General features: G+C 43.8%; 1 protein-coding gene across 2 annotated transcripts in view; it reads right to left on the bottom strand.

Moving 5' to 3' along the window:
- EPHX2 (epoxide hydrolase 2) overlaps window positions 1-26,992 on the bottom strand; it is a 78,138-nt gene extending 51,146 nt beyond the window's left edge. The window contains exons 1-5 of one of the 2 annotated variants that reach the window (XR_015250095.1): window positions 26,815-26,992; window positions 11,525-11,609; window positions 4,519-4,675; window positions 3,110-3,300; window positions 1,285-1,407 (exon numbers count right to left, since the gene is read on the bottom strand). Coding sequence is in view for 1 of the 2 variants with exons in the window: in XM_025921686.2 (XP_025777471.1) it covers window positions 1,285-1,407; window positions 3,110-3,300; window positions 4,519-4,675; window positions 11,525-11,609; window positions 26,815-26,915 (657 nt within the window). In the remaining variant the exon portion in view is untranslated. The remainder of the gene's footprint in view (window positions 1-1,284; window positions 1,408-3,109; window positions 3,301-4,518; window positions 4,676-11,524; window positions 11,610-26,814) is intronic. The other variant, XM_025921686.2, reaches the window with a different exon arrangement.
- Between the last annotated feature and the right edge of the window lie 896 nt (window positions 26,993-27,888).

The raw sequence follows: 27,888 nt of genomic DNA, 5'->3' as shown, positions 1-27,888 counted from the left end.
CTTTTCTGATTTTACAGGACAGGTATCTGTGGCTCATATATGACCAGGGGATACTAGTAAGTGGGGCAAGCAGGTGGCTGCTGGGATTCCACGTTTTCTTCTCTGCTGCACAAGACCTCCAGGCTTGTGAAAGGATAAATCAAGTCTGGGCAAAACGCTTTGAGGTTGTGAAGTCATTAGATACACATTTTGTATTTATTTGTTAAAGATGACAAATCAATTGTCCCTGTCATGGGGGCTAAATTTGTGTCCCCTCCAAATTCATCTGTTGACATCTTAATCCCCAGAGCCTCAGAATGGGACTGTGTTTGGAGATAAGGTCTTTAAAGAGGTCACTTACGTTAAACGAGGTCATTGGAGTGAGCCTACTAGAGTTAAACTATAATCTGGCTGGTGCCCTTGTAAGAGGAGGACATTTGGACACACACACAGGGCAAGACCATGTGAAGACAGAGAGATTGTGGCCATCCATCTACAAGCCAAGGAGAGAGGCCTCAGAAGAAACCGTCCCACCAACACCTTAATCTTGGACTTCTGGCCTCCTAGCCAGACTGCCTTGGCCACCCAGTCTGTGTACTTTATGGCACCTCGGGAAACGAACGCAGTTCCCTTTGAGAAAATGGTTGGGATGGCTGTGACGTCCAGCTGGCTTAGCCAGGCGTATGTCCCTCCCTCCTCTTGCATTATGCTGACACAAGCAAAGCAATGCATCCCTGCAAAAGGCTTGTATTAACTGTTCCGCCTGGGCTCAGCGGGCTCAGCCATCTCAGGTAGACTTCTCTAACAACAAAAGGTTCCTCAGCTCTGGCACAGAAGGCTAACCCCTAGGCCACCATCGGACATCATTAAGGGCATCCCATCCTCCTCTGTGAGGGATGGTTAACTAAACCGCTCTGCCTGAGTGCCAGCAGTATGATCAGGCAGACCAGGTGAGGACTGTGCCCCGCACTCCCATGGGGTCAGGCCTGGCAGCTAAATTCTCAATATTTACTCTAAAAAGTCAAGGCTGGTGGGTTTGAAAGCCTCAATCTTGTCTTGGGTCTTGGTTCTTCTGACTCTGACTAGTATGGATTCTCGTGCTCAGAGCAGTTTCTCTGTTCGTGACTGCAGAGAAAGAAATACAAAGCTCTTCAAGGACATCATGCTGATTGCACAATAGGTACTGGCCTCCCACCCAGGAGGTTCAAGAACTCCCAGAACCGGTTCTCCCCTCCCTTGCTGTTTCTTGCACACCTAAGCACCGGTGACTGGCCAAAACCCAACCTGGCGCAACCGTAAAGTTACCTGCACCCCAGTTACTTTCTCCAGTTCCCTCAGGGCTGTGTCTGTGTCACGGACGAGAATGGTGACCATCCCCAAGTCACGAGCTGGCTTCAGATTCGCCCCGATGTCATCCAAGAATACAACCTACATCCAAATAGCACAGATACTAGAATTACCACCGGCCAAAGCAAAACTCACGCGTGAGGGACAACACTGGAAAGAAACACATTAAATGCAAACACTGGTTATTTTATGACAAGATGAAGAATTACTTTTTCTCCATATAATTATTTACTCTTAAAGTTAAAAATATTTAGGGGTGCCTGGGTGGCTCAGTCGGTTAAGTGTCCGACTTCGACTCAGGTCATGATCTCCCAGTCCATGAGTTTGAGCCCCGCATCGGGCTCTGTGCTAATAGCTCAGAGCCAGAAGCCTGCTTCGGACTCTGAAGCTTCCTCTCTCTCTGCCCGTCTACCGCTTGCACTCTATCTCAAAAACAGAAAAACATTTTTTAAAAAAAGTTAAAAACATTTAATTACATGAGCATACGCATAAACATACAGATAGATACACTTATTCCCATGTGCACTTATGGGTTTCAGCCTGAATTCTGAAACTGTAAGAAAATTAAGGAAGGATATAAACTTATCAGGGTGACATCAAAATAAATTAATCTAGGAAATCAACATGTATGAACAGATGAACAGACAAAAAAAGTGCAGAAAAGAACTGTAATAAGGGCAGATACTAAAACAAATTATCAAGCCACAGAAGGTAAAAAAAAAAAGGGGGTGGTGGTGGTGAGGGGGTGTTAGAAGATAGACATGTTAGTGAAATAGAAGAGAGCTGAGGAATAAACCCAAATATAAACAATTCGTGTTGTCTGCCCGATGAGGAAAAATAGTATTTGAAAGATTATATAATTATTTTAACTGTTTGGGGGGAAAAATGGATGTTTCCTTCACACCTCATCCCAAAATAAATTCTGAATGGAGCAAAGATTGACATTTTAAAGCTAAAAGAAAATCCTTAAAGTTGTAGAAGAAAGCGTAAGCGCATTCATCATCTTGGATTACGGCAGGTCTAGAATTCTAAGCAGCTCACACGACCCAAAAGTCAGAAATGAGAAGACGTTTATTTATACGCACACTAAAATTCAGAGCACTGTTACAAGGCTTAATCCAGGGACTAAGGGGAACAAGAGCAAAGTTTGAGAGGAGAGAGGAAGACTTCTGGGATTGAGCTTGATAAGGATTCCCCATGACAGAGTTCAGGGTTTCATCTGATGAGCTCGTGGACAAGGTGGGGCCAATGAGAAAGATCAGAAACATCAGCGAAAGGAATTTAATCTTGTTCTGATTGCCTTTTTTGAAAAGTAGAGGTGGAGAATACAAGGAAAACAGAGTTTTAGAAATAGATAATTAGAGACAATATAAAGACAGAATTTTAGGGGTGCCTAGAGAGACAGCTGTAATATTGGAGCCCACTTCTGCTCACCCTTTGGTGGGGTGACTCTTACCAGCCTTGTGGTCTTGGGAAAGTCTCCCAGGGTCTATGTTCCTTTATAGGTAAACTGAGGCAGCTGGTCAGCAGTTTTGACAATACCTGTTTTGACCAATAAAAGCCACAGAGAGGGGCCAGATCCCCACATCTTGTAGACTGTTCTAGACTGAAGGGATGGGTAAAGTCCTTTATAAGTCCTGGCCTGGGAGAACAGGACCCTGCCACTGGACCTAGAGGTCCTACCAGGCTCCAGATGTCCCCCACCTGCTCACTCCTCCACAGTTTTTCTTAATTGCAGTATCTCTAGAACATTCTTTTTCACTAAAAGGAAGTGTCTACATACCTCATTGGGGCTGGCGTTCAAGGTGTCCAGTACAAACTTGTAGATCCGAGGATCAGGCTTGGCCATTCTGATCCTGCATGACTCTATCAGGAAGTCAAAGTGTGGCCTCAGCTGACACACCAGCTGGGCCAGGATGCCCCTCTGAGCACTGTCATCCAGCCAGTTGTTGGTGAGGAGGCAGGTTGTATATCCTGAGAGAGAAGACACCAGTGACTGGACCAGATACAGGACTTTGCTCTGAGAAGCTCAGGGTACCCCACGGAGAAGGGGCCAAGCAGGGTTCTGTTTATTTACATCAACCTCTTGATGCCCAGCGTCTAAACTGACAGGTTGGAAAAGAAGCATCTTCACCCATTAGCACCTCCTGACACAGAGACCTGAGAGTGAGTTAACTGTGTACATTAAGGGCTTCCAGAAGCTTGGATAGAAACACTACATCCCTCAATTCCTTGCAACTGTAGAGCAAGAGGTTGTGACCTTCATCAGCTCATATGATCCTCACCACCTTTGGGGTAGGCGGGACAGATCTTACCATCCACTTTTACAGCAAACAGAAGCTCAGAAAAATTATGAGCTGCCCTGAGCCACACAGTGAAGGCAGAACCCAGCTGGCTCAGAACTGTGCCTTTGGACTGCCCTGCCAGTGCTTCTTCCAGTCTATAGTACTTAAGACTCAGCTCGACTATAGTTCGAAACACTTGCCTTAACTGTCAGAGACTGTATTCCCATTTCAAAACTAGAGGAATGTAAACAGAGACAGCATTATCCCATGGAAGGGCAAGAACCAGGAGCTTCTGGGAACAAGATACTGATGAGTCAGTGGTGAGACCCTGTGCATGTAACATGAGTGAGAGATACGGACATGGGATGGCTTAGCCGCGACCAGGTAAGTCTACTGATGAGCGGGTAGAATGATCTTGAATATGCCTGTGACCAAGAGCTGGGTCCTGACACTGAATAAATGTCTATCGGATAAACATGATCTCACGTCTTAGACCATTTGACACCATCTGAATTCGTGTCAGCTAGCTCATAGCTCAGCCCCTTTGACATCCAAAGGTCAAGACAATCCCAGTTGCTTAAAAGGCCTTGATTTTCAATCACTGTGGCAAGAAGTTGGGTCATTCTGGTCATTACTAGTGTCACTAGAGGGAGAGAATTTTGCTCACAAGGCAATCTCTGGCACAAATTGCTTTATTAAATAAAATTCTTACATTTTCCCAGCTATTCTGATGGTGTTATTTTTTGCCATTTGATAAAACTTACTTTGGGGCTATGTTTTAAGAATGGCTTTCCATCAAGGTCCAGAAGACTTGTGATCTCAGAGCACATCTAGATGTCTTCTGACCTAACCTTTCCAAGGGTTCTGGTGTGGATGGTTCCGAGAACGGCCAGTATTGGATCCTTACCCTGCTTTCTGAGAGCAAGAGCCGCCTGAAGCATGGGGTGGTTGATCTTTGTTGCAGCCGCCTTGCCAAAGATTTGACTTACAGAGAAATTCTCAGGGAGGCGGATTCCAGAGTCCTGAGAACACTTCCTGCAGTTTTCTTCCATGAGTGGCACCCACTGTAAAAATGAATTCATAAGGGACTATCAATTCGTACAACCCTTTGTACAACCCCTTGCTGTGATCCAGCAATTCCACTCCTAGACACACACCCAACGGGAATGTCACCATTCCCAAAAGACATGTTCACCAAAAGACATGTACATACATGCACTATTCTAGGGCACTGTAGCAGCACTGTTCCTAACAGTCCCACACTGCAAACTACACAAATGCCCCTGTGATGGGCTGAATGGTGTTTCCCCCAAATTTATGTTGAAATCTTAACCCCTCATACTTCAGAATGTGACTACTCTTGGAGGTAGGGTCTTTAAAGAGGTGATTAAGATAAAATGAGGTCAGGAGTGGGCCCTAATCTAATCTGACTGGTATCCTGGTAAGAACAGGAGATTAGGACACACACACACACACACACACACACACACACACACACACACACAGGAAGGACTGAAGACACAGGAAGATGGCCACTACAAGTCAAGAAGAGAGACCTCAGAAAAAACCAACCCTGTCACACCTTGATCTTGGGCTTCAAGGCTCCAGAGCTTTGAGAAAATAAATTTCTATTGTTTTTTTTCTTTTTTTTTTTCAACATTTATTTATTTTTGTGACAGAGAGAGACAGAGCATGAACGGGGGAGGGAGACACAGAATCGGAAACAGGCCCCAGGCTCTGAGCCATCAGCCCAGAGCCTGACGCGGGGCTCGAACTCCCGGACCGCGAGATCGTGACCTGGCTGAAGTCGGACGCTTAACCGACTGCGCCACCCAGGCGCCCCAAATTTCTATTGTTTAAACCACTAAGTCTGTGATATTTTGTTACAGTGGGCCTAGATAACTAATATACTTATTAAGAGCAAAATGGATTACGATACATTTACGCACTATGATAGCAGCCCTATTTGTAATAGCTCACATTGAAAACTACCTAAATACCCAATAGCAGAATGATAGGCCATAAATGAACCCATGCATACGTGATCAAATAATTTACAACAAAAGAGCCGAGAATATACAATGGGAAAAGGACAATCTCTTCAATAAATGGTGTTGGGAAAATTGGACAGCAACATGCAAAACAATGAAATTTGACCCCATCCTACATCATACACAAAAATTAACTCAAAATGGATAAAAGACTGAAACCAAAAAACCCCTAGAAGAAAACATAGGTGGTAAATTCCTTGACATAGGTTTTGGTGATGATTTTAGGAATCTGACAACAAAAGTAAAAGCAACAAAAGCAAAAATAAACAAGTGGGACTGCTTCAAACTAAAAAGCTTCTACACAGCAAAGGAAGACATCAACAAAATGACAAAATGAAAAGGGAAACCTATGGAATGGAAAAAACATATCAGATATCACATATCTGATAAGGAGCTAATATCCAAAATACATAAAGAACTCACACAACCCAACAGCAAAAAAAAGCAAACAATCTGATTAAAAAACATATGGAAGATCTGAAAAGACATTTTTCCAAAGAAGACATACAGATGGCCAAGAGACACATGAAAAGATGCTCAACATGACCAACCATCAGGGATATGCAAATCAAAACCACAGTGAGATATCACCTCTCACCTATCAGAATGGCTTTTACCAAAAAGACAAGAAATAACAAATGTTTGTGAGGATGTAGAGAAAAGGGAACCCCTCCGCGCTGTTGGTGGAATGTAAATTGGTACGGTCACTGTGAAAACGATATGGAGGTTCTCCAAAAAATTAAAAATACAACTACCGTATGACCCAACATTCTACTTCTGGGTATTTATCCAAAGAAAACAAAAACACTAACTCGAAAAGATACCTGTACCCCCATGTTCACTGCAGCATTAGTTATAATAGCCAAGGTATGAAAACGAACCAGGTGCCCATCAATGGATGAATGAATGGATAAAGAAAATGTGATATATAAATACAATTGAATGTTATTCAGCTATAAAGAAGAACAAAAATTTTGCCATTTGTGACAATATGAAGTTCGAGGGCATTATGATAAGTGAAATAAGCATACAGAGAAAGAAAAATACCATATGATTTCTCTTACATGTGGAAACTAAATTAAAAACTGAAACCAAAACAAAACACCAAAAAAAAGCCAAACTCATAGATACAGAGAATATGGCTGCTAGAGTCAGGTGGGGGTAGGAGTGGGAGCAATGAATGGGGGGGGGGTCAAATGATAAAAAATAAGGGGGTTGCTCCTGGGTGGCACAGTCAGTTGAACGTCTGACTCTTGATTTCGGCTCAGGTCATGATCTCACAGTTCATGAGACTGAGCCCCATGTCGGGGTCTGCACTAACAGCTCACAGCTTGCTTGGGATTCTGTCTCTCCGTCTCTTTTCCCCTCCCCTGCTCATGCACTCTCTTTCTCTCAAAATATTATTTCTCTCAAAATAAATAAATAAACTTAAAAAAAAGACACAAATGCCAAAATGGATGCAAGATAAAATATAAAATGCAAATAGACCAAAGCCATTAAGGGAATTAAAAAAATAATGGAAGAATTCACCTTTCCATAAAAATAATAAAACTCTTCCAGGCTTAGACTATTATACAAGTAAAAATATATATATAGTTAAGTGGGAGAGTTACGTAAGTAGATTTGCATTTTAGGGAGGTCATCCTGGAAACAGTGAAGAGGGTTGGAGGAAGGGAGAATAATTAGAATTTTCACAAGTTCCCACCATCACAAATATCCACCTACTGGCATCTGTGGCCAAGAACTCCATCTTCCCTTCCGTTGCCATAGATAATGGTCTATTGCTCTTATCAAGTTCAACCCCTCCATCCAGATTCCATTCCTTTGGGCTTCAAGAACATGGCTCCATCGGGTCTCCCTTCCTTACTCCTCTATCAGCAACCTTCCTTGCTAGTGGATCATTGTCATCAGCATACAAGCATGTTGTTTTCATAAAGGAAACCTCTTTCCCCTCCCACTACTGTCCCATTTTTCGGCCCCACTTTGCCTGAAAACTTCACGTAGTCTTCAACCCCTTTTTCTCATTCTTTCCTGAACATGTTCTGATCAGGCTTTCACCTCCACATTCCAGAGGCTCCTCTAGGCAATGTTACCAATGACCTCCACGTTGTGTTGCTGTATCTAATGGGCACTCGCCAGCCTTCTACCTGACCTAGCAGTTGCATTGATACAGATGACCACTCTCTTCATCTGAAACTTGATAACTTCTTGGCTTTCAGGTCTCCCGACTCCCCTGATTTTTCTCTTATTGATGAAGATTCATTCTCCATCCCTCATTGCTGGGTCTTCCACATCAACCTGACCTTTAACATCAGAGTACCTGGGGGTCTGGATGCTCCATTTATACTTCCTTTCTCCACAATCATACTGAGTCCAATGGCATTAAAAGTGCCATCTACATGCTGTGTGTGTGTGTGTATTCATATTCAGCTTGGACATCTTTATTCAACTCTGGGTTTGCATATCCAGCTGCCTATTCTACATTCCATTTGGAGATCATTAAGCATTTCAAATTAAAATATCCCAAACTGGGCACCTGATTTCCCAGCCCCACAGTGATGAACAGCAACTGATACTTCTGGTTTGTTCTGGCCAGAAACCTTTTATCCTTCATTCCTCTCTCCTATTCACACTCGATCCATCAGGAAAACCTGTTGAATCTATGGGCAAACTATTCCAGACTCGGACCACTTTTTACCGCTTCCACCAACATTCCTTTAGTCCAAGCTACCGCCATCTCCCACCGAGTCAGGTTTTAAAAGTATCATTCAGGAGGTGGATCTGAGGTTTGTCCTCCCATCTTCTCATTTGACTGCCTCTCGAATAAACCTTTTCCTTGCTGTAAATACATATATATACTGTCACTTCACCACTCAAAATCTCCCAGTGCCTTTCCATCTCAGGGTGAAAAAAAAAGCAGAATGGATAAACAGATTGGAGTATATTCACACAATGGGATATGATGCAGCAATGAGAATAAAACTATCTATAACTACGCACAATAACATCTATGATTCTCCAAATATAAGGTGGAGGAAAAGATACCAGATACAAAAGAGTTCAGCTGCGTAGTGGTTCCATTTACATAAAGTACAAACAGTGATCTCTAAGGTTAGAAGTCCGGAAGTGTAATTACTCTTGGAGAGGGCCGTGTCTAGAAGGGGCATAAGTGGGGTGTCTACAGTGTTGATCATGTTTTATTTCTGGATAAATAAAACGTGCTGTCAGTGAAAATTCATTAAGCTGTACACTTGGTGTACCTTTCTGTCTGTGTTGCACACACAAATGATTAATTAAAAGATGACATTCCTTCCCATGATATGACCTTTTTATTTAAAAAAAAATTTTTTTTTTCAACGTTTATTTATTTTTGGGACAGAGAGAGACAGAGCACGAACGGGGGAGGGGCAGAGAGAGAGGGAGACACAGAATCGGAAACAGGCTCCAGGCTCTGAGCCATCAGCCCAGAGCCCGACGCGGGGCTCGAACTCACGGACGGCGAGATTGTGACCTGGCTGAAGTCGGACGCTTAACCAACTGTGCCACCCAGGTGCCCCGATATGACCTTTTTAAAAGACAATTGAACCTAAGTAGCATTGATCCTTGAACAATGTGGGGTTGGAGGCACTGACCCCCCGTGCAGTCGAAAATGCACATATAACTTTGGACTCCCCAAAAGCTTAACTACTAATAACCTACTGTTGACCAGAAGACTTACTGATAACAGTTGATTACCACATACATGTTATATGTATTATATACTGTATTCACACGATGAAGTAGGCTAGAGAAAAGAACACATTATTAAGAAAATCCTAAGGAAGAGAAAATGCATTTACAGCACTGTATGTGCATTTATTGAAAAAAATCCACGTAGGGGTGGGCCCATGCTGTTCAAACGCACGTTGTTCAAGGGCCAACTGCTATTTGGTTTTTCGGGCCTGCTACACACAGACTAAAGAAGTCTGAATGGGTGCAGGGTTTTTATGGCAATTACAAGATACTCACTCTAGTATGTTCACTGAAAACATGTTGCACTTCCCTCTTTCCTTATCTTTCAACAATATTACTGCAGATTTTTTATTGACTTAGCATTTATTCTCAACAGTATCATTACTCTTCACTCCCCAGTGGCCACAGTGTGTGTGTGTGTGTGTGTGTGTGTGTGTGTGTGTGTGTGTGACATGTGCCTTCACAGAATAGGTATGCTTTTGCTTTCTACTACAGTGTGCCCTAAGTTCTCTGACAGACTAATAGGTAGCTGTAATCTGTAAAAAGTTTTTTTTTTTAATTAATTTTTTTTTTTAACATTTATTCATTTTTGAGAGTGAGAGACAGAGCATGAGCGGGGGAGGGGCAGAGAGAGAGGGAGGCTCCAGGCTCCGAGCTGTCAGCCCAGAACCCGACGCGGGGCTCAAACTCACAGACTGTGAGATCATGACCTAAGCCGAAGTCGGACGCTCAACTGACTGAGCCACCCAGGCACCCCTAAAAAGTTTTAAAATATAGACTGTGTTCTCTGTGTGCTTATGAAAAAATTCTCAATAGCCTTTCTTCTTCCAGACACAAACAGAATTCAAGTGGTTTCAAATCCTGATTATTTTGTTAAAAAAACAATTGGGGGGGGGGCGCCTGAGTGGCTCAGTCGGTTATGATCTTGTAGTCCGTGAGTTCGAGCCCTGCATAGGGCTCTGTGCTGACAGCTCCTCCCCCACTCACACTCTGTCTCTCAAAAGTGAATAAACATTAAAAAAAATAATAAAAATTAAAAAAATAAAAAACGAGATTGTAGTAACAATAATAACTACTATTTATTGAGCACCTACTATGTGCCAGGCACTGTGCTAGACACTTTCCAAGCTTCCTAACAGCCTATGAAATAGAGAGTATACCACTCTCATTTTGACTGAGACTTTGACAGGTTAAGCAACTTGTTGGGGTCACAAAATCTGTAAGTGGGAGCTGTGATTCAAATCCTGCGCTGATCTAGCAATCCCTTCTAAGGTATATATACCCAGAAGAATTGAAAGCAAGATGTCAAACAGATAATAATACACCCATGTTCACAGCACTATTATTCACAATAACCAAAAGGTGGAAACAACCCAATGTCCGTCGACAGGTGAATGGATAAACAAAATGTGGTCTACCCACACAATGGAAAACGAACCATCCTTAAAAAGGAAAGAAATCCTTTCACATGCCACAGCACGGATGCACTTTGAAGACACTGTGCTAAGGGAAATAAGCCAGTCACAAAAAGACAAATACGGCATGATTCCACTTAGATGATGTAGCGAGAGCAGCTACATACATAGAGACAGAAAGTTCAGCAATGGTTGCTGGTGGCTGAGGAAAAAGAAGGATGGGGAGTTCTTGTTTAAGGAGTATAGAATCTCACTTTTGCAAGATGAAGAGTTCTGGAAATGCTTGGTGATGATGCATTCACAATATGAATATACTTTACATTACAAAATTATATCCTTAAAGCGATCAAGATGGTAACTTTTCTATTATGTGTATTTTGCCACAATTTAAGGTAAAAACAAAACAAAACAAAACAAAAGCTACTCTGGCTGTTGTAATTCCCTGGCATAGATCTTCAAAGGGTTGGAAATTTTCCAGTCATGGGGTATATCCTGCTGGCTGGCTGAAAGAGACAATACACCAGTCTTAAATATCTCTTTGTGTGTCTCTGGGCCTCCATACCAGTCTCAGGAGGTAAGTACTAGAAGGGGTAAATGGGTAAAGCAAACGTGAGTTTGCCCTCAGGGAGCTTCTAGTCAGTGCGGGAGAATGGGTGTGTGGGCACAGAATGCCTTCTCAGGGAGGTGGGGGGCGGTCTATGAAGTTTCCCCTTACCTGGGAATATGTGATCTCTCCCCTCATGAGGCGGGCACTGGGACCATCTGGGCCTCCTTTCTGGAAAGCTTCATTCAGAAAGCCTCTGGAAGACGCAAAGGAACAACATCACCAATGTTCTGATGACTTCATCACAGCACCACGTAGGGGACGGACACTATTTATATCCACAAACTGCTGTTAGAAAGGCATTCTGCCATGAAGGGGGAAATGCAAAGTTCAAGTTGGAATCTTAGTCTGAAAGTGCAATCCAACTGTGACATGAGACCATAAACTAAATGATGAATATGCCCACAGGTGAAGCAGCTCATGGGCGACCACGTAGCAGAGACTCTTCAACTGGTCTTACTTAAGGGACAAAATCAGACCAGATATGCAGTCATTCCTGTTTTCAGGTCATTTGCACACGGCATCGCTCCCAATGACTGCTTTATTAGTACATATTCTTCAAAGGGAATGAAATATTTTTTCTGGTTTTGATTCTGAACATAGTTTCTTCTTCCTTCCTTCCTTCCTTCCTTCCTTCCTTCCTTCCTTCCTTCCTTCCTTTCTTTCTAAATAGATTCCACTCCCAATGTAGGGCTTGAACTCACAACCCTGAGACCAAGAGTCACACACTCTACTGACTGAGCCAGCCAGATGCCCCCAACCATATAGTTCCTATTTCATTTTAATCTTATTTAAGTTTTAAAAAGTTTTCTCATGTCATGAGCTAAATTGTGCCCTCCCCCAATTCATATGTTGGAAGTCCTAATCTCCAGTACTTCAGAATGTGACTGTATTTGGAGACAGGCCTTTAAAAAGGGGATTAAGTTAAAATGAGGTCATTAAGGTGGGCCCTACACCAAAAACTAACTGGTGTCCTGAGGAGCAATCTGGGCACAGACATGGACAGAGAGAAGACCATGTGAAGACACAGGGAGAAGACAGCCATCTACAAGCCAAGGAGAGAGGCCTCGGGAGCAACCAGCCCTACCACCACCTTGATCTCGGACTTCTAGTCTCTGGAACTGTTGTGGAAGCCACCTGGTCTGCGGTACTTAATAATGGCAGCCCTAGTTATCTAACACACCTCAGTTCACATTCATCCCTTATACACAGACCCAAGGAGTAGTAGACACAGAGGGAGAGAGGTCAGCTAATTACCTTTTCACTTCCCTATACTACAAAATATAAGTTTCCATTCTGATTTCCTGATAATTTCCCGCCCCCAGCGGTGGATGAGCTACCCTCACAGGGCTGGCTGGGCGACATCAGACAGATGAAGGATGGGACATACGTGGCAGTGGCACGTACACACATCTCTGCTCCCCCGTCCCCCTGGCTGATGTGGATAGTCTATCACCACATCCTACTCCATTGAGTCCAAATACCAATGTGCAATCCTTCTTAATACAGTGCCCCAGGCAAAATATTTACAACGGACTGGAATTGGCAAGCCAGTTAAAATTATTTGCCATGCGCAAGACGACAAACATCTCGAATCTGGGAGTTTCATTTCTGATAACAGTCAACCTACCTTTTATGCAACTAACCCTCTTGCAGGTAACAAGGATCAACTTTGCACAAAATATACATAGATATATTTCTAGTACTTGCAGCCTTGTTCAACTTTCCAGTAATAACAATGGTGTTGCCACACCTTTGCTGTCAGTTGTCTTTTTGTAATTTATTTTTCTTTTTTTTAAGATTGTGTTTTTAAGTAATCTCCGCACCCAACATGAGGCCCCAACTTACAACCCTGAGATCAAGAGTGGCGTGCTGTACTGACTGAGCCAGCCAGGCACCACCTACCCCAGTTGTCTTTTTTTTTTTTTTTTTAAACTGTTATTAAATGGCAATTACAATACCATCAAATTCACATTTTAAGTGTATGATTCAATGATTTGTAGTAAATTGTATTACAAAGTTGTGCAAACATCAGCACATTCCAGTTTTAGAACATTTCCATCACCCCAAAAGATCCCTCTAGTTTGTTTTAAGTTTATTTATTTTGAGTTGGGGGGGAGAGAGAGATCCCAAGCAGGCTCCACAGTCAGCACAAAGCCTGATGTGGGGCTCGAACCCACAAACCATGAGATCATGACCTGAACAGAAACCAAGAGTTCAACCAAAAGTTTGTTTAAGCAACTGAGCCATCCAGGCACCCCTGCCTTCCAGTTTTAAGAATCAAGAGACAATTCAACTCAACAACCTTTTATTGAGCACCTAAGGTGTGTAAGACATCGTGCCAGGTGCTGTGATATAAAAATGGAAAAACAGGATTGTATTCTTAAGGAGCTTATGGGGGAACAAGGGAGGCAACCTATAGACAAATAACTAACACGTTGGATGAGTAGGATGGAAAGCAAAGGGAAAATTACTTTTGTGCCTGGAGAATGTGGGCTGATAAAAGAAAAGGAGCTGAGGGAAGAATATAATTGTAGACAAAGGAGGTACCAATGTATCTAAAACCACATCAGGCAATAATAATAATAATAATAGCAATCTGACATAAGAACATTGTTGAATTTGAAACCACGATTTCCAAATTCTAAGGGTGGCTAATAAGAGCCACGAATGGTGAAATAGCCATTACAGAAAATGAAATTAGTGAATCAAAAGGCACGATACATTTTTCAAGGACAAATAGTAAAATGATGAATTAAAGTTAATAAGCAAAAAGATGAGACCTGAGAGGCCAAATGCCTTCCATAAACAAACAAGAATTCTAGAAGGATAGGGACACCTGGGTGGCTCAGTCAGTTGAGTGTCAGACTTCAGCTCAGTCATGATGATCTCAGGGTCTGTGGGTTCGAGCCCCACGTGGGGCTCTGTGCTAACAGCCCAGAGCCTGGAGCCTGTTTTGGATTTTGTGTCTCCCTCTCTCTCTGCCCCTCCCCTGCCCGCACTCTGTCTCTCTGTCTCTATCTCTGTCTCAAAAATAAACATTAAAAAAATTTCTTTTTTTAACTTAAAAGAATTCCAGAATGATAGATCTGAGAAGCAATACAGCAATAACAGGAGAGCATTTCTCAGCACTGAAGAAAGATTTGAGTCCTCAGGTCAAAAGTATACCAATTACCAAGGCAAAATTAATGAAAAATAAAAACACAAAAAGACCCCACAACAGGCATATGTTGGAGAACTATGTCAATTCCTAGGATAAAAAAAGGGTAACAACCTTTTTACAGAAAAACAGATTTACACAAAAGAAAAACAATTCAAGCTAACATTAGTTGTCTATCTGCAACTTTAAGTGTCAGAAGATTGTGGAGGAACCACTCACTAGACATTGAGATAAAAAGAAACAGCCCAAAAATTCTAGCCCCAGACAACTTTTTTTTTTAAGTTTATTTACTTTGAGAGAGAGAGACAGAGAAAGAGAGAGAGAATCCTAAGCAGGCTCTACACTGTCAATGCAGAGCCCAACACAGGGCTCAATCTCACAACCGTGAGATCAGGACCCAAATCAAGAGTCTGGACGCTTATCTGACTGGGCTACCTAGGTGCTTCTAGCTCCAGACAATTTATTATACATTTGTGAAGGCAACAGAAAATCTCAGCCATGTAAAAGTAATGTTTACCATCACATGCCTTGCCAGGAAAAAAAAAAGAAAGAAAGAAAAAATTCAAGAAAGATTTCCAGTCAACTTAACATAGATCAAAGTAAAAAGTTGAGAACAGGACAAATGCAGTTTATAAGAAATTGGAAATTTAAGTTTTTAAAAATATCATTTGTCATAGCATTAGAAGAAAACAACTAAATCTAATGAAAGAATTTTGAGACTTCTACACTGAAAACTACAAAACTAAGAGAAATTAAAGACCTCAATAGATGGAGAGATCTGCATCAAGTTCATGAATCAGGAGACTTAATATGGTTCACGGAAGATTCTCACCAAACTGATATAAAGATTCAATTCACTCCAATCAAAATGCCAGCAGATCTTGTGTATAAGTGTGAAAATTGACACACTCATTATAAAATTTATCTGGAAACACAAAGGACACAGAACAACCAAATAAATCTTCAAGAATAAATACGAAGGATTTATATTATAAGATTTTAAGATTTGTTATAAAGCTATAATAATTATGACAATGTGGTATTATTGCAAACATAGACAAATTATCAAATATCAAATTAATATAACAGGGAGGCTAGAAATAGGCCTCCACATATATGGTCATTTGATTTTTCTTTTTAAAATTTTTTTTTTTTCAACGTTTTTTATTTATTTTTGGGACAGAGAGAGACAGAGCATGAACGGGGGAGGGGCAGAGAGAGAGGGAGACACAGAATCGGAAACAGGCTCCAGGCTCCGAGCCATCAGCCCAGAGCCCGACGCGGGGCTCGAACTCACGGACCGCGAGATCGTGACCTGGCTGAAGTCGGATGCTTAACCGACTGCGCCACCCAGGCGCCCCATCATTTGATTTTTCAACAAAGACACCACTAACATTTAATGTAGGAAAGATTTTTTTCATTAAATGGCATTACAGCAACTGAATATCCATGAGTGGGGGGTGGGGGGGGGGCTTCACACCATTTACAAAATTTGTTTTGAAGTGGAACATAGACCTAAATGTGAAAGTTAAAACAATCCAGCTTCTAGAAGAAAAAGCAATATGGGCCGTCTGGGTGGCTCAGTCAGTTAAGTGCCTGACTCTCGATTTCAGCTCAGGTTATGGCCTCAGGGTTCATGAGTTCCAGCCCCACAACAGGTTCACGTTCTCTCTATGTCTCCCCCACGCATGCACACTCTCTCTCAAAATAAATAAGTAAACTTAACAAAAAAGAAGAAAGAGCAACATCTTCATGACCTTTAAGTAAGCAAAAATTTCTTAAAAGGACACAAGAAGCACTAACATAAAACAAAACAATGATAAATTAGATGTCATTAAAATCAAGACTTTCTGTTCATCAAAGACATCATTGAGAAAGTGATGAGTAAACCATACACATGGAGATGTTTGCAATATATACATATGACAAAGGACTTCTATCAAGAATATAAAAAGAATCCTAAATCTTTTCTCAATAAGGGAAAGATGACCCTATTGAAAAATGGGCAAACAACTTAAACAAGAATTTCACTCAAGAGAATTACCAAATGGCCAATAAGCATATAAAAAGAAGCTCAACATCATTATTCATCAGGGAAATACAAATTAAAACCACAATGAAGGGTGTCTGGGTGGCTCAGTCAGTTGAGCTTCCGACTTTGGCTCAGGTCATGATCTCTCGGCCCTTGAGTTGGAGCCCCGCATTGGGCTCTGTGCTGACAGCTCAGAGCCTGGAGCCTGTTTCAGATTCTGTGTCTCCCTCTCTCTGACCCTCCCCCATTCATGCTTTCTCTCTCTCTCTGTCTCAAAAATAATTAAACATTAAAAAAAATTTTTTTTAAACCACAATGAGATAACACTATATACCCACCAGAACCACTAAATTTAAACACCCTGACAATGTCAAGGACTAATGACCTTGTGGAGAAAGTGAAACTCTCTTCCACTGTTGGTAGGAGTATAATTTGATAGCAGTTTAGAAAATAGCAGTTACTGGGGCGCCTGGGTGGCTCAGTTGCTTAAGCATCCGATTTTGGCTCAGGTCATGATCTCGCAGCCTGTGAGTTCAAGCCCCGCATCGGGCTTTGTGCTGACACCTCAGAGCCTGGAGCCTGCTTTGGATTCTGTGTCTTCCTCTCTCTCTGCTCCTCCCCTGCTCATTCTCTCTCTCTCAAAAATAAATAAACACTAAAAGAAAAAGAAAGAAAGAAAATGGCAAAATAAGCACTTTGATATCAACACAGGGCACATACCTCTATGCAATAAAGTTATAAGGCACACACACCTTTATGCAACGATTAAGATGGCATTGAAAAATGCAAAACTAAGAGAGTGGGGATGGTATCAGGACAGCACACTGAGCATGTATCTATTTCTCTTTCTGCCTAAAATCCCACTAAGAGCATACAAAAGATACCCTTAAGAGATTTAAAAAGAAAAACAACTTCCATGGTTAAGAAAAACAAGAAAACGTAAATTATCGGACTAAAAAGTATGAGAAAATCTGGAAGACAGATGTAGCTTGGAACATATGGACTAAAAAAAGGGAGAAAGGAGGAAAACAAGAGCCCGAACATGTGAAAAGAAGTCTACTGTTGTTCTTTCCCCATGAAGTCCCAGGGCAGGTTCAAAGTCACTGTCAATAAACTCCATGAGTAGAAAGTGGACTCGGGGACTTCTGACAGCTGAGCTGGTGCCTCCCCTCCTTGCTACCATTACATTTATTCACTAACAAACACTCACTGAGCACCTTCTATGTGCCAGGCACTGTTAGAGGCAACATGGAAGAAGGAGTGAACAAAAATCTCTCTTCAGGAGCTCACATTCTAGTGGGGGGAGAAAGAGAATAAACTGGTAAATTACACAGAGTGTTAGTGATACTGAGAAAAATTAAGTTGTAAAGGAGGCAGACAATGTTCTAGCCATTACTGCTACCTAAAACATCAGCCCCAAACCTGTGGCTTAAAACAATCTGTCGTTTTATTATCTCTCAAGGTTTCTGCGGGTCAGGAATTAGGGAAGGGCTCAGCTGGGAGGTTCTGGCTGGGGATCTCTCCTGTGTCCGCAGACAGCTAGAACTGGATGGGGGAAGGGAAGGGCTGAAGCAGCTGGGGGCTGACCGGGTATGTCTCTTTTCAAGCAGTCTCAGGGCCTCTCCGAGCGGTCTCCCCAAGTCAGTTGGTGTTAAAAAGAAAACCACAGGCTCCAAACACAGTTACTTTCCTTAAGGCCCCACATCAGTAAGACTTCCTTCTTACCTAAATGGAGTTTCAGTCTCCACCCCAAAAACGGAGTTTCGGCCTCCACCCCAATCACTCCGCTGGCCTTCCTGGTGACCAGTCCCAACCATGAAGATTTGTAAGCTCCCCCCATGAGTCACCTCATTGCCTAGCAATGGCACTCCTCTCCCTCAGGAAATTCGAAGGGCTTTAGAAGCTCCGTGCTAGGAACCCAGGACAAACACCAGACAAATTCTTCATTATACAAAAAATAAAGACACCAATAAACATGCATGCTGATAGAAAAGGTTCTATTAATGGAATAAATTACTATATATGCACATTAAAAAATCATAGGTAGGGGCGCCTGGGTGGCTCAGTCAGTTAAGCATCCAACTGACACTCAGGTCATGATCTCATAATTCATGAGTTCAAGTCCCACATTGGGCTCTGTGCTGACAACATGGAGCCTGCTTGGGATTCCCTCTCTCTCTCTCTCTCTCTCTCTCTCTCTCTCTGCTCCTCCCCACCTCATGCTTTCTCTCTCTCTCAAATAAACTTAAAGAATAAATAAAGGGGCGCCTGGGTGGCGCAGTCGGTTAAGCGTCCGACTTCAGCCAGGTCACGATCTCGCGGTCCGTGAGTTCGAGCCCCACGTCAGGCTCTGGGCTGATGGCTCAGAGCCTGGAGCCTGTTTCCGATTCTGTGTCTCCCTCTCTCTCTGCCCCTCCCCCGTTCATGCTCTGTCTCTCTCTGTCCCAAAAATAAATAAACGTTGAAAAAAAAAATTAAAAAAAAAAAGAATAAATAAAAATAAAATAATTACAGCTTACCTTAAAGAGATAAGAAACAAAATGTACCCACAAGAAGACTAGAAATAAAATGTTCCTCGCCCGTTAAACTGGAGAAAAAGAAAACTTGGTCAACACAACTACAGACAGGAAAAAGAGGAATAAAGGAAGAAATAGCAGAAGTGGTGGTTAAGTAGAAAACACAAAACATCATGGTAGGAATCAATCAAAGTGACAAACAATCCAGGACAAAAATGGGAAAACAGCGTAACAGGTAAATACCAAAGGAAGAGCTACAAATGGCCAATTAAAATGAATAGTGAAGAAGAAAATGAAAACTTGCACAGTAGGGTGCTATTTTTCACCCATCTGCATGGCAAAAATTTTAAAGGGTCATCCCCGCTACGGGGAGGCTCTGGGGCTGGGTTTCTGATATGCTGTCAGGAAAGGTACAGTGTTTTTACAGAAGGCTTTGGCAGAATCCATCAATAACTTACATGTAAATGCACTTTCACCTGATGTTTCCACTTTTAGCAAACTACCCTAGGGAGCTATTGCAGGGACACTGTTTGTAACATTGATGATTAAGAAATAACAAAATGTCCATCAAGAGGGAAAATGCTTAAATGAACGATGGCACTTCCACGTTGTGGAATACTATGGAGTGGTTAAAAAAAGGAAAACTAGATATATATAAATAGACACAGGAAGATGTCCAATTGTTAAATGAAGTAATTGAAACTAAGCAAATTAAGTAAAAAAAAAAAAAAAAAATTAACGCCTAGAACAGTACGTGTGCCACAATCCTATTGTTTTTTTTTTAATCTTAGCTTTCTACCAATCTACCAAACTCCACACCCGAAAAACAAATAATCCAGTGAAGAAATGGGCAGAAGACATGAATAGACACTTCTCCAAAGAAGACATCCAGATGGCCAACAGGCACATGAAAAGATGCTCAACGTCGCTCCTCATCAGGGAAATACAAATCAAAACCACACTCAGATACCACCTCAGGCCAATCAGAGTGGCCAAAATGAACAAATCAGGAGACTACAGATGCTAGTGAGGATGTGGAGAAACGGGAACCCTCTTGCACTGTTGGTGGGAATGCAAACGGTGCAGCCGCTCTGGAAAACAGTGTGGAGGTTCCTCAAAAATTTAAAAATAGATCTACCCTAAGACCCAGCAGTAGCACTGCTAGGAATTTACCCAAGGGATACAGGAGTGCTGATGCCTAGGGGCACTTGTACCCCAATGTTTACAGCAGCACTCTCAACAATAGCCAAATTATGGAAAGAGCCTAAATGTCCATCAACTGACGAATGGACAAAAAAGATGCGGTTTATATACACAATGGAATACTACTTGGCAATGAGAAAGAACGAAGTATGGCCTTTTGTAGCAAGTTGGACGGAACTGGACAGTGTTATGCTAAGTGAAATAAGTCATACAGGGATACAGATAATCATATGTTTTCACTCCTATGTGGATCCTGAGAAACTTAATGGAAGACCATAGGGGAGGGGAAGGACAAAAAAAAAAGGTTAGAGAGGGAGGGAGCCAAACCATACGAGACTCTTATTAATGGGGGGGTGGGAGGGAAGAGAATGTGGGTGATGAGCACTGAGGAGGGCACCTGTTGGGATGAGCACTGGGTGTTGTATGGAAACCAATTTGATGATAAATTTCATATTAATAAAAAAAAAATAAACCTAGCTATCTACCAAACTACCTACGTACCAAACCGTGCATCGATGTGCCTGCAAATTCAGATAAGCAAGTGACAGACAGACAAGGCCTTATCTGAAACCTCAGAACCAGAGGAGTTTCAAAAGTCAGAACTGTTCAGATCGTAACGGTAAAGAACTGGGGGATATACCATGGTAAGTAACCCCTCTAGGAGGGTCTGGGGCAGCCCTCTTAATCAAAACCATTAGTATTTCTGTGGTGAAATGTGTGACTACTCACAGCAATGGGATAAAAATGAAAAACAGCCCCATACTTGTTCAGTTCGGATTTACTACCAAAACGAGGTCAGATTTTGTGGTCAAATGAAGTCAGGCCCAGGTTTTGCTATAAAGAATTATGGGGGTGGGGGGGTGGCGCCTGGGTGCTCAGTCAGTTAAGTGTCCAACTTCAGCTCAGGTAATGTTCTCATGGTTGGTGGGTTTGAGTCCCGCGTCAGGCTCTCTGCTGTCAGCACAGCACAGTCTGTTTTGGATCCTGCGTCTCCCCCTCTCTGTTCCTCCCCCGCTTGTACTTTCTCTCAAAAATAAACACACACAAAAAAAAGAATTACGGGGGGGGACCCTCTAAAAACCCCCTTGGTTTTGGATTAAATGAACTAGGTATCAACCACGATTACAGGGATGGGGAGAGGAAGAGGAAGAGGGACCTGTGTTCCTTTTTTTTTTTTTTAAAGTTTATTTATTTTGAGAGAGAGAAAGAGAAAGCGAGTGAGCAAGAGCAGGGAGGGGCAGAAGGAGAGGGAGAGAGAGAGAATCCTGAGTAGGCTCCACACGGCCAGAGCAGAGCCCGATGCAGGGCTCGAACCCACAAACCATGAGATCATGACTCAAGCCAAAAATCCAGAGTCAGACATTTAACCGACTGAGCCATCCAGGAGCCCCAGGACTTGCATTACTTTTCTGTGCTATTCTGTTAGTTTGAAAATTTTCATAACAAGGATGCATTTGTGTATTAGTTGTGAAGTTAAAACCTATGTGTAAAAGAAAATAAAGAGAAAGATGCTTCAGAGATAATTCAAAATCCCAGAGGTAGTAAGTAACAGGCATAAAGCACTACAAATCTGGGAGCTGCCCCCGGAGCTCCTGGAGGCATTCAACAAATACTTCCTGATATAGCACGCAGGATACAGATAAGAAGACCTGATTCTCAAATACCCTTTCTGTATTTGCTGACCCCTTGTTTCTCTTGCTAAAAAAACATTTACTGAGCACTGCATACAACAAGCACCTCGGGTTCTAGCACATACATTTTTCTTTTTGGTTTGTTTATTTTTATTTATTTATCTAGAGGGGGTGGGGGGAGCACAAGCAGGGGAGGGGCAGAGAGCGAGGGAGAGAGAATCCCAAGCAGGCTCCGTTCAGCTAGCACAGAGCCCGATGTGGGGCTCGAACTCGTGAACTGTGAGATCATGACCTGAGCTGAAGTGAAGAGCCGGACACAACCGACTGAGCTGCCCAGCACCCCCTTGAACATACAGTTTTGAAAGGACCTGATACTCTCCCCATCCCTGGTGTTCAGGCCAAGTGCACCGGGCGGACCTTCCATAACAAAGCTGTGTGTGAAGGTATTACGTGAAACACGACTGTCTACACAGCGGATCCGGACCTCAGGGCGCCATCCTGGCTCCTCTAGATCATGTCAGCCTCAGCTGTCAAGGTGACCCCCATCTCCAGCACCCCGACCCTCACAGGACACTGGTCCGAGGGGGTCACCGCCAACAGTGGCGTCTCCCCGTCCCTCCTCCTGCTGTGCGATGCCACTGATGCCCACCGGAAGAAGCTGCACCCTCCTGTTCCAGGCCAGGTATTCAGGCGTCTCCACTGCTGGAGTTCAGGATGGCCGCCCAGGCCCCCATCACCTTGTCCTCTGGCAGGAATGTACGGATGTCCAGGACCCTCCCGCCCTCTCCCCCTCAGGGCTTCGGCACAAGGCTCTCGGGCCTCCTAGGATCCCCACTGGGCCCTTCAGCACAGCTTCCTCACCTTCCATGCCTGTGACCTCGCTCACAGAAGGACTCGCTCACTTCGGCTCCAACCCCTGCCGGGCTTCACCGTCACCCGGCCTGCTCTACCAGCAAGCGCCCGAACTCCCGGGTCTCAAGCGAGCATCAGCCTCTTTCCTCTGACCGATGTACCTGACCCATCACCCAACAACCGGCTACCTTGCATTCGAGCACCTGTGATTTTACCTCCCCTCCACCCCAGCTCAAAACCCCTGAGACAGTCACCGGCTATCAAAGTAGGTACACGCTCAGCCTGACTTTCCTGTCTCACTACAGCACAGGAACAAGCAACTCCCCTACTTGTCTCCCACGACGTCCCTCATCTCTGGCCACATTCAATCTTCTAGTGCACATTCCATGCTTTCCACCCCCCATCCCCCAAGCCTTTGCTCGTGCTGCTCCCTTCATCTGGAAGGTTCTCCCTTCACGTCTCTCCCCATCAACCTCTTACCAGTCTTCTCAGGCTCTGCCTCCACTAAGGCTTTCCTGGTTCTCCAGCTTAGGCCTAATCCGTCCCTCTTTTGAACCACCCAAAAACTCTGTCCCTCTGATGGCACTGCCTTCATCTTGAGCTCTGGCCATCTGTGGATGCCTGAGTTTGCATACCGGATGCCAAGCACGTTGAAAAATGTACAGTGTAAGGCAGGCTCTTCAGGCTCACCTTCTTTTTTTTTTTTTTCTTTCCATGTTTATTTAAGAGCAAAAGAGAGTGAGAGAGCCCACGGAGTGGCAGAGAGAAAGAATCCCAAGTAGTCTCCGGGCTGTCAGTGCAGGGCCCGACATGGAGCTTGAACTCACGAACTGCATGCAAGATCATGACCTGAGCCAAACTCAAGAGTCGGATGCTTAACCAATCGAGCCACCCAGGTGCCCCAGGCTTACCTGCTGAATGAATACCTTCACGGTTAGTTCCCAGACTCCAAAGGCTAAGAAGGTCAAGATTATGGACTCTGACCTCCTGGCACCGGCTAGCTTTGCTATCACCTGTTTTATGACTGCTGGGAATGATCTTAACCACGGTCACAGAGGGAGTGCAAGTCTTTGCAACTATAAACAGAATATGCCTAATGGAGCACTTTACACATGCACGAGACTTTTATAAAGAAATGTGTCACACAATACAGCCGTCCAGCCACTTTACATGTTACCTAATTTAACCCTCACAAAAATTTCTAGAAGGCATTTTCTTATTTTAACATGAAGACTAGGGTTATAGAGGAGTTGACTAAGACTAAAACAGATTAAACAAGGTTACCCAGCAGTACGTGTTAGAACTGAGATTTTTAATCTAGGCCTGACTCAGAGATGAGTGCTGTCTTCAATACCCCACATTTGTAAACTTGTATACTTGTACTCACAAGTCATGTTCACCCCCACATTGATGAGATCACAGGCACAAATATAGCTCGCAGCTTACTCTCTTTTCAGGCCTTTTAAAAATAAAATCAAATTTAGGAGTCAAAAGGAAGCAAAACAACACTATGGTTAAAAGGGTTTCTAAACTCACTAGGGAACCTGGGTGGCTCATTTGGTTAAGTGTCCAACTTGGGTTCAGGTGATGATCTTGTGGTTTGTGGGCTTGAGTCCCGCGTTGGTCTCTGTGCTGACAGCTCAGAGTCTGGAGCCTATTTCAGATTCTGTGTCTCCCTCTCTCTGCCCACCCCCCCCCCCCCCTGCCACTCACGCTCTCCCTCAAAAATAAATGAGTATTTAAAAAAAAATAAAAAAATAAAAATAAAAAATAAAACTCACTAATCCTCCCTCAGCTTCTTGCTCCTGTAAATGATCTGAATTGAACAAGCCTGGATCAAAGGTGGCCTTCCATTTTCAATGCCTCTCAAATCCTAATGACCTGGGATGTGATTATTCTGATTGTGGACTCTGTAGGCACAGAGTTTATTGTGTTATTTGTGTTTACTGACAACAAATAATTATTGACACACTTATTATTGATGTGACATATTGATATCAATCTATTGTTGACATACTTATCAGTGTACTTACTCACTGCCTACAGACTGGTATCTTTCCCTGTACAATAGCCAAGGGAGTGGGAAGTCATGATGAACCAGAGAGGAAAGAATCCTAAACAGGGAGGCAGAAAAACTGGTTCCATGGCTGCCTGTGTCTAATTGCTACAGAGATCAAGTGAATCCTCTGCTAAGCTTCAGTTTCCATACTATAGGAGTAAGGGCTGCTCTAGATTCTGAGACCCCTTTTGGCTTGGCATGCTTGCACTAACCAGTCTTTTATCATTGATACAACAGGACAGAAAGTCCTGCTGGTCTTTAGTATCACAAGAATTCTAGAATGGGGCATGTTTTGTATTGGTTTGATATGATTTCAAATCCACAACAAAGACCCCCCCCCCCCCAGGCCCCCAAAATGAAGTTGTTAGATTTGAAGCGGTTTTGAAAGGAGGGAAGCTGTAACAGAAAGTCAGTAACTGGTCTTCTGGTCCTATGCCCTTGATAAGCACTCAGTAGCTCAACTGCTGACGGCCTCACTGGATGTCAATCAGTAAAAAAAAACTGAAGAAGCCATTCGGAGAGTCTGTGAGGACTCTCCAGAGTATTTGGTCAGTGCTGAGGGGCTCTGCTCCTCTAAATAGCTCTCCCAAGCCCTTGGGGCAATTAGCTTTTGCCCTGATGAAGGCCACTCTTTCAGGAATAGCCGCCAGCTGGGGAAGAAAGTCCTCCTGCCCACCAATGCTGGTGCCATCGTTCCCTAGCAACATGCTCTGGCAACAGGGGACTCTGACTTTTGCACCAGCAAGCTGGAGGGCAGCTCTCAATTGGCTACACCATCTCCCACAAGTGCAAACTCAAACAACTAAATTTGGACCTAATTTGGATCCAGTTCAGATCTCCTTAACTGGAACAAGAATGGGATTAATCAATCATTGTTTGCAAGTATGTTGTTTATTGGTTTATGAAGGGACATTATCCTGCATGCTATTGGCTTGTGAAATACCCACAGCGAACCAGTGTTAAATAAACTGCAGACAAAAACAAACTCAATCTCTGAGCATTAATTTGCCATGAAACAAAACAGGGCACAATTCTCAAAGCTTCCACCCTCTACTTATTCTTGCACTAGTTCAGAATTTCGTTTTTGTGGGTGTTGCCAGAGTGATCTCTCTTTCTTCCTTTCTTTCTTAATGTTTTAAACAAACAGGCTTTCCTTCCTTCTCACTATAGGAGAAACACATGTTCATAAGCAGATATTTGCACTTAGAAAATGCAAAAAGTAGAAAACTGAAGGAAATAATTCATAATCTCACCTGGGATTAACAATCCCAAGGATATTCTGGAATACTTCTTCTAGACGTTTTTCAGCACATAGCTCTTCTTCCCCCATAATTGAAACCATGTCGTATTAATTGTTTTACATTCTGGTGGGTGGTTTTTGTTTGTTTGTTTGTTTGTTTTTTCCCAATTATCACAACAGGTCTTTCTTCTCTGGTGTTATTGAAATCTCATTCTGAACATTTCTCTTCACAGGTGACGCTTCCTAGTCCATCATTTCCCAGCGATTCGGCTTTGGGGCTGTTTCTCTAGTTTGCTCTTCTAGTACGTGAACGGCAACGCACAGAACTTTTTTCTCTTGCCAACTTCAGCGCGTCTTTTAAGACCCATTCCATTACACAGACTTAGGGGACAGCAGATGGCGCGGCGAGCAGTTCCCCTCCCTTTGGGAAAAGCCTTCAATACACAGGGCAATTGTGGAGTCTTTAGAGAGATTTAATTACTCAGTATTCAGGAAGACAATGGGTCTACTGACATGCTCGGGTATTTTCGGGCCGGGTAATTGTTTTAACCTCTGGCAGGGCTCTCGCCCTAAGCAATGTGAAAGCACGGCCTGAGGTCCCCAGAGGCAGCTTCTCGGCGGGGTTCCGCCCCCTACCGCGCCGCCTCCCCCCCTCTCCCCCTACCCTTCGCCCGTAGCCCTTTTCTGGCCCGGCGCCGGCTCCCTTACCTGGGCAGCGCCAACTCCTCCTCCGCGCGGACGAAGGCCCCGGCCAGCGAGGGCAGCGCCAGGACCCCGTACAGGTCGAACAGGGCCGCGCGCAGCGCCATGGCGGCCTGCGCCTCCACCTCCGGCCCCGCACAAAGCGCCCGGGGTGCGCGGAGGTCTGGGGTGGTATTGGAGCGGCAGGCCGCCGGGACCCCACCCACTTGTGGAGCGCGGCCCCGCCCCTGCCCCGCCCCCGCCCCGCCCCCTGTCCTGGACGGGCCGGGGTCGCGTCCCAGGCGGAAAGCGGACCTGTGTCCGCTGCCTGTCCGGGCTGAGCGCTTCACGCCAATTTGCCAGACTTTCACCGGACCGAGCAGGCCTGAGACAGGGGACGTCTGAGAAAGAGCCAGGGGCCACAGACTTTCAAGTGCGCGCGTGTGTTGCCAAAAGCTGCGTTCAATATTTGGATCCTTTGATGTGCGTTTCCCTTGGCCTAGCCACTAAACTAATAGCTTTGTTGCCCTCCTTTCGGTGCGTATATTTACAGACCCCTCACTATCCTGAGCACGCTCCCCTAGTCGCACACTTATCTGTCAGAGCAAAATGTGTTTCCAGAATAAAATATGCTCCGGGTATGGTATGCCAACTCAGAATACATCCATTCCAATCTCTTGTGGAACGAGGCTTACTTATTACTCCTTTGTACATGCTACTTGTACTAATGCTCCTAAAAGTGTTCCCGGCTTTGTTTTATTTAAAAAAATTTTTTTTAAACATTTATTTACTTCTGAGACAGGAAGAGACAGAGCATGAACGGGGGAGGGACAGAGAGAGAGGGAGACACAGAATCGGAAACAGGCTCCAGGCTCTGAGCTATCAGCACAGAGCCCGACCCGGGGCTCGAACTCACAGACCGCGAGATCATGACCTGAGCTGAAGTTGGACGTTTAACCGACTGAGCCACCCAGGCGCCCCTCCCGGCTTTGTTTTAAATCACAGACGCCACACTCCTGGTTGGCTCCTTTGTTTCTGGACTTTGCTTAGGAGTGTCTGAGCTGTCCTCGCTGAAGAGGGGTCCTTGGACCCCTCCTGCGT

Source organism: Puma concolor, chromosome B1 (genome assembly GCF_028749965.1).
Source record: "Puma concolor isolate L17-30 chromosome B1, mPumCon1.1.hap2, whole genome shotgun sequence".
NCBI lineage: Eukaryota > Metazoa > Chordata > Mammalia > Carnivora > Felidae > Puma > Puma concolor.
The sequence above is the reverse complement of the archived record's forward strand: the minus strand, read 5'-3'. Positions and strand labels throughout refer to the sequence as shown.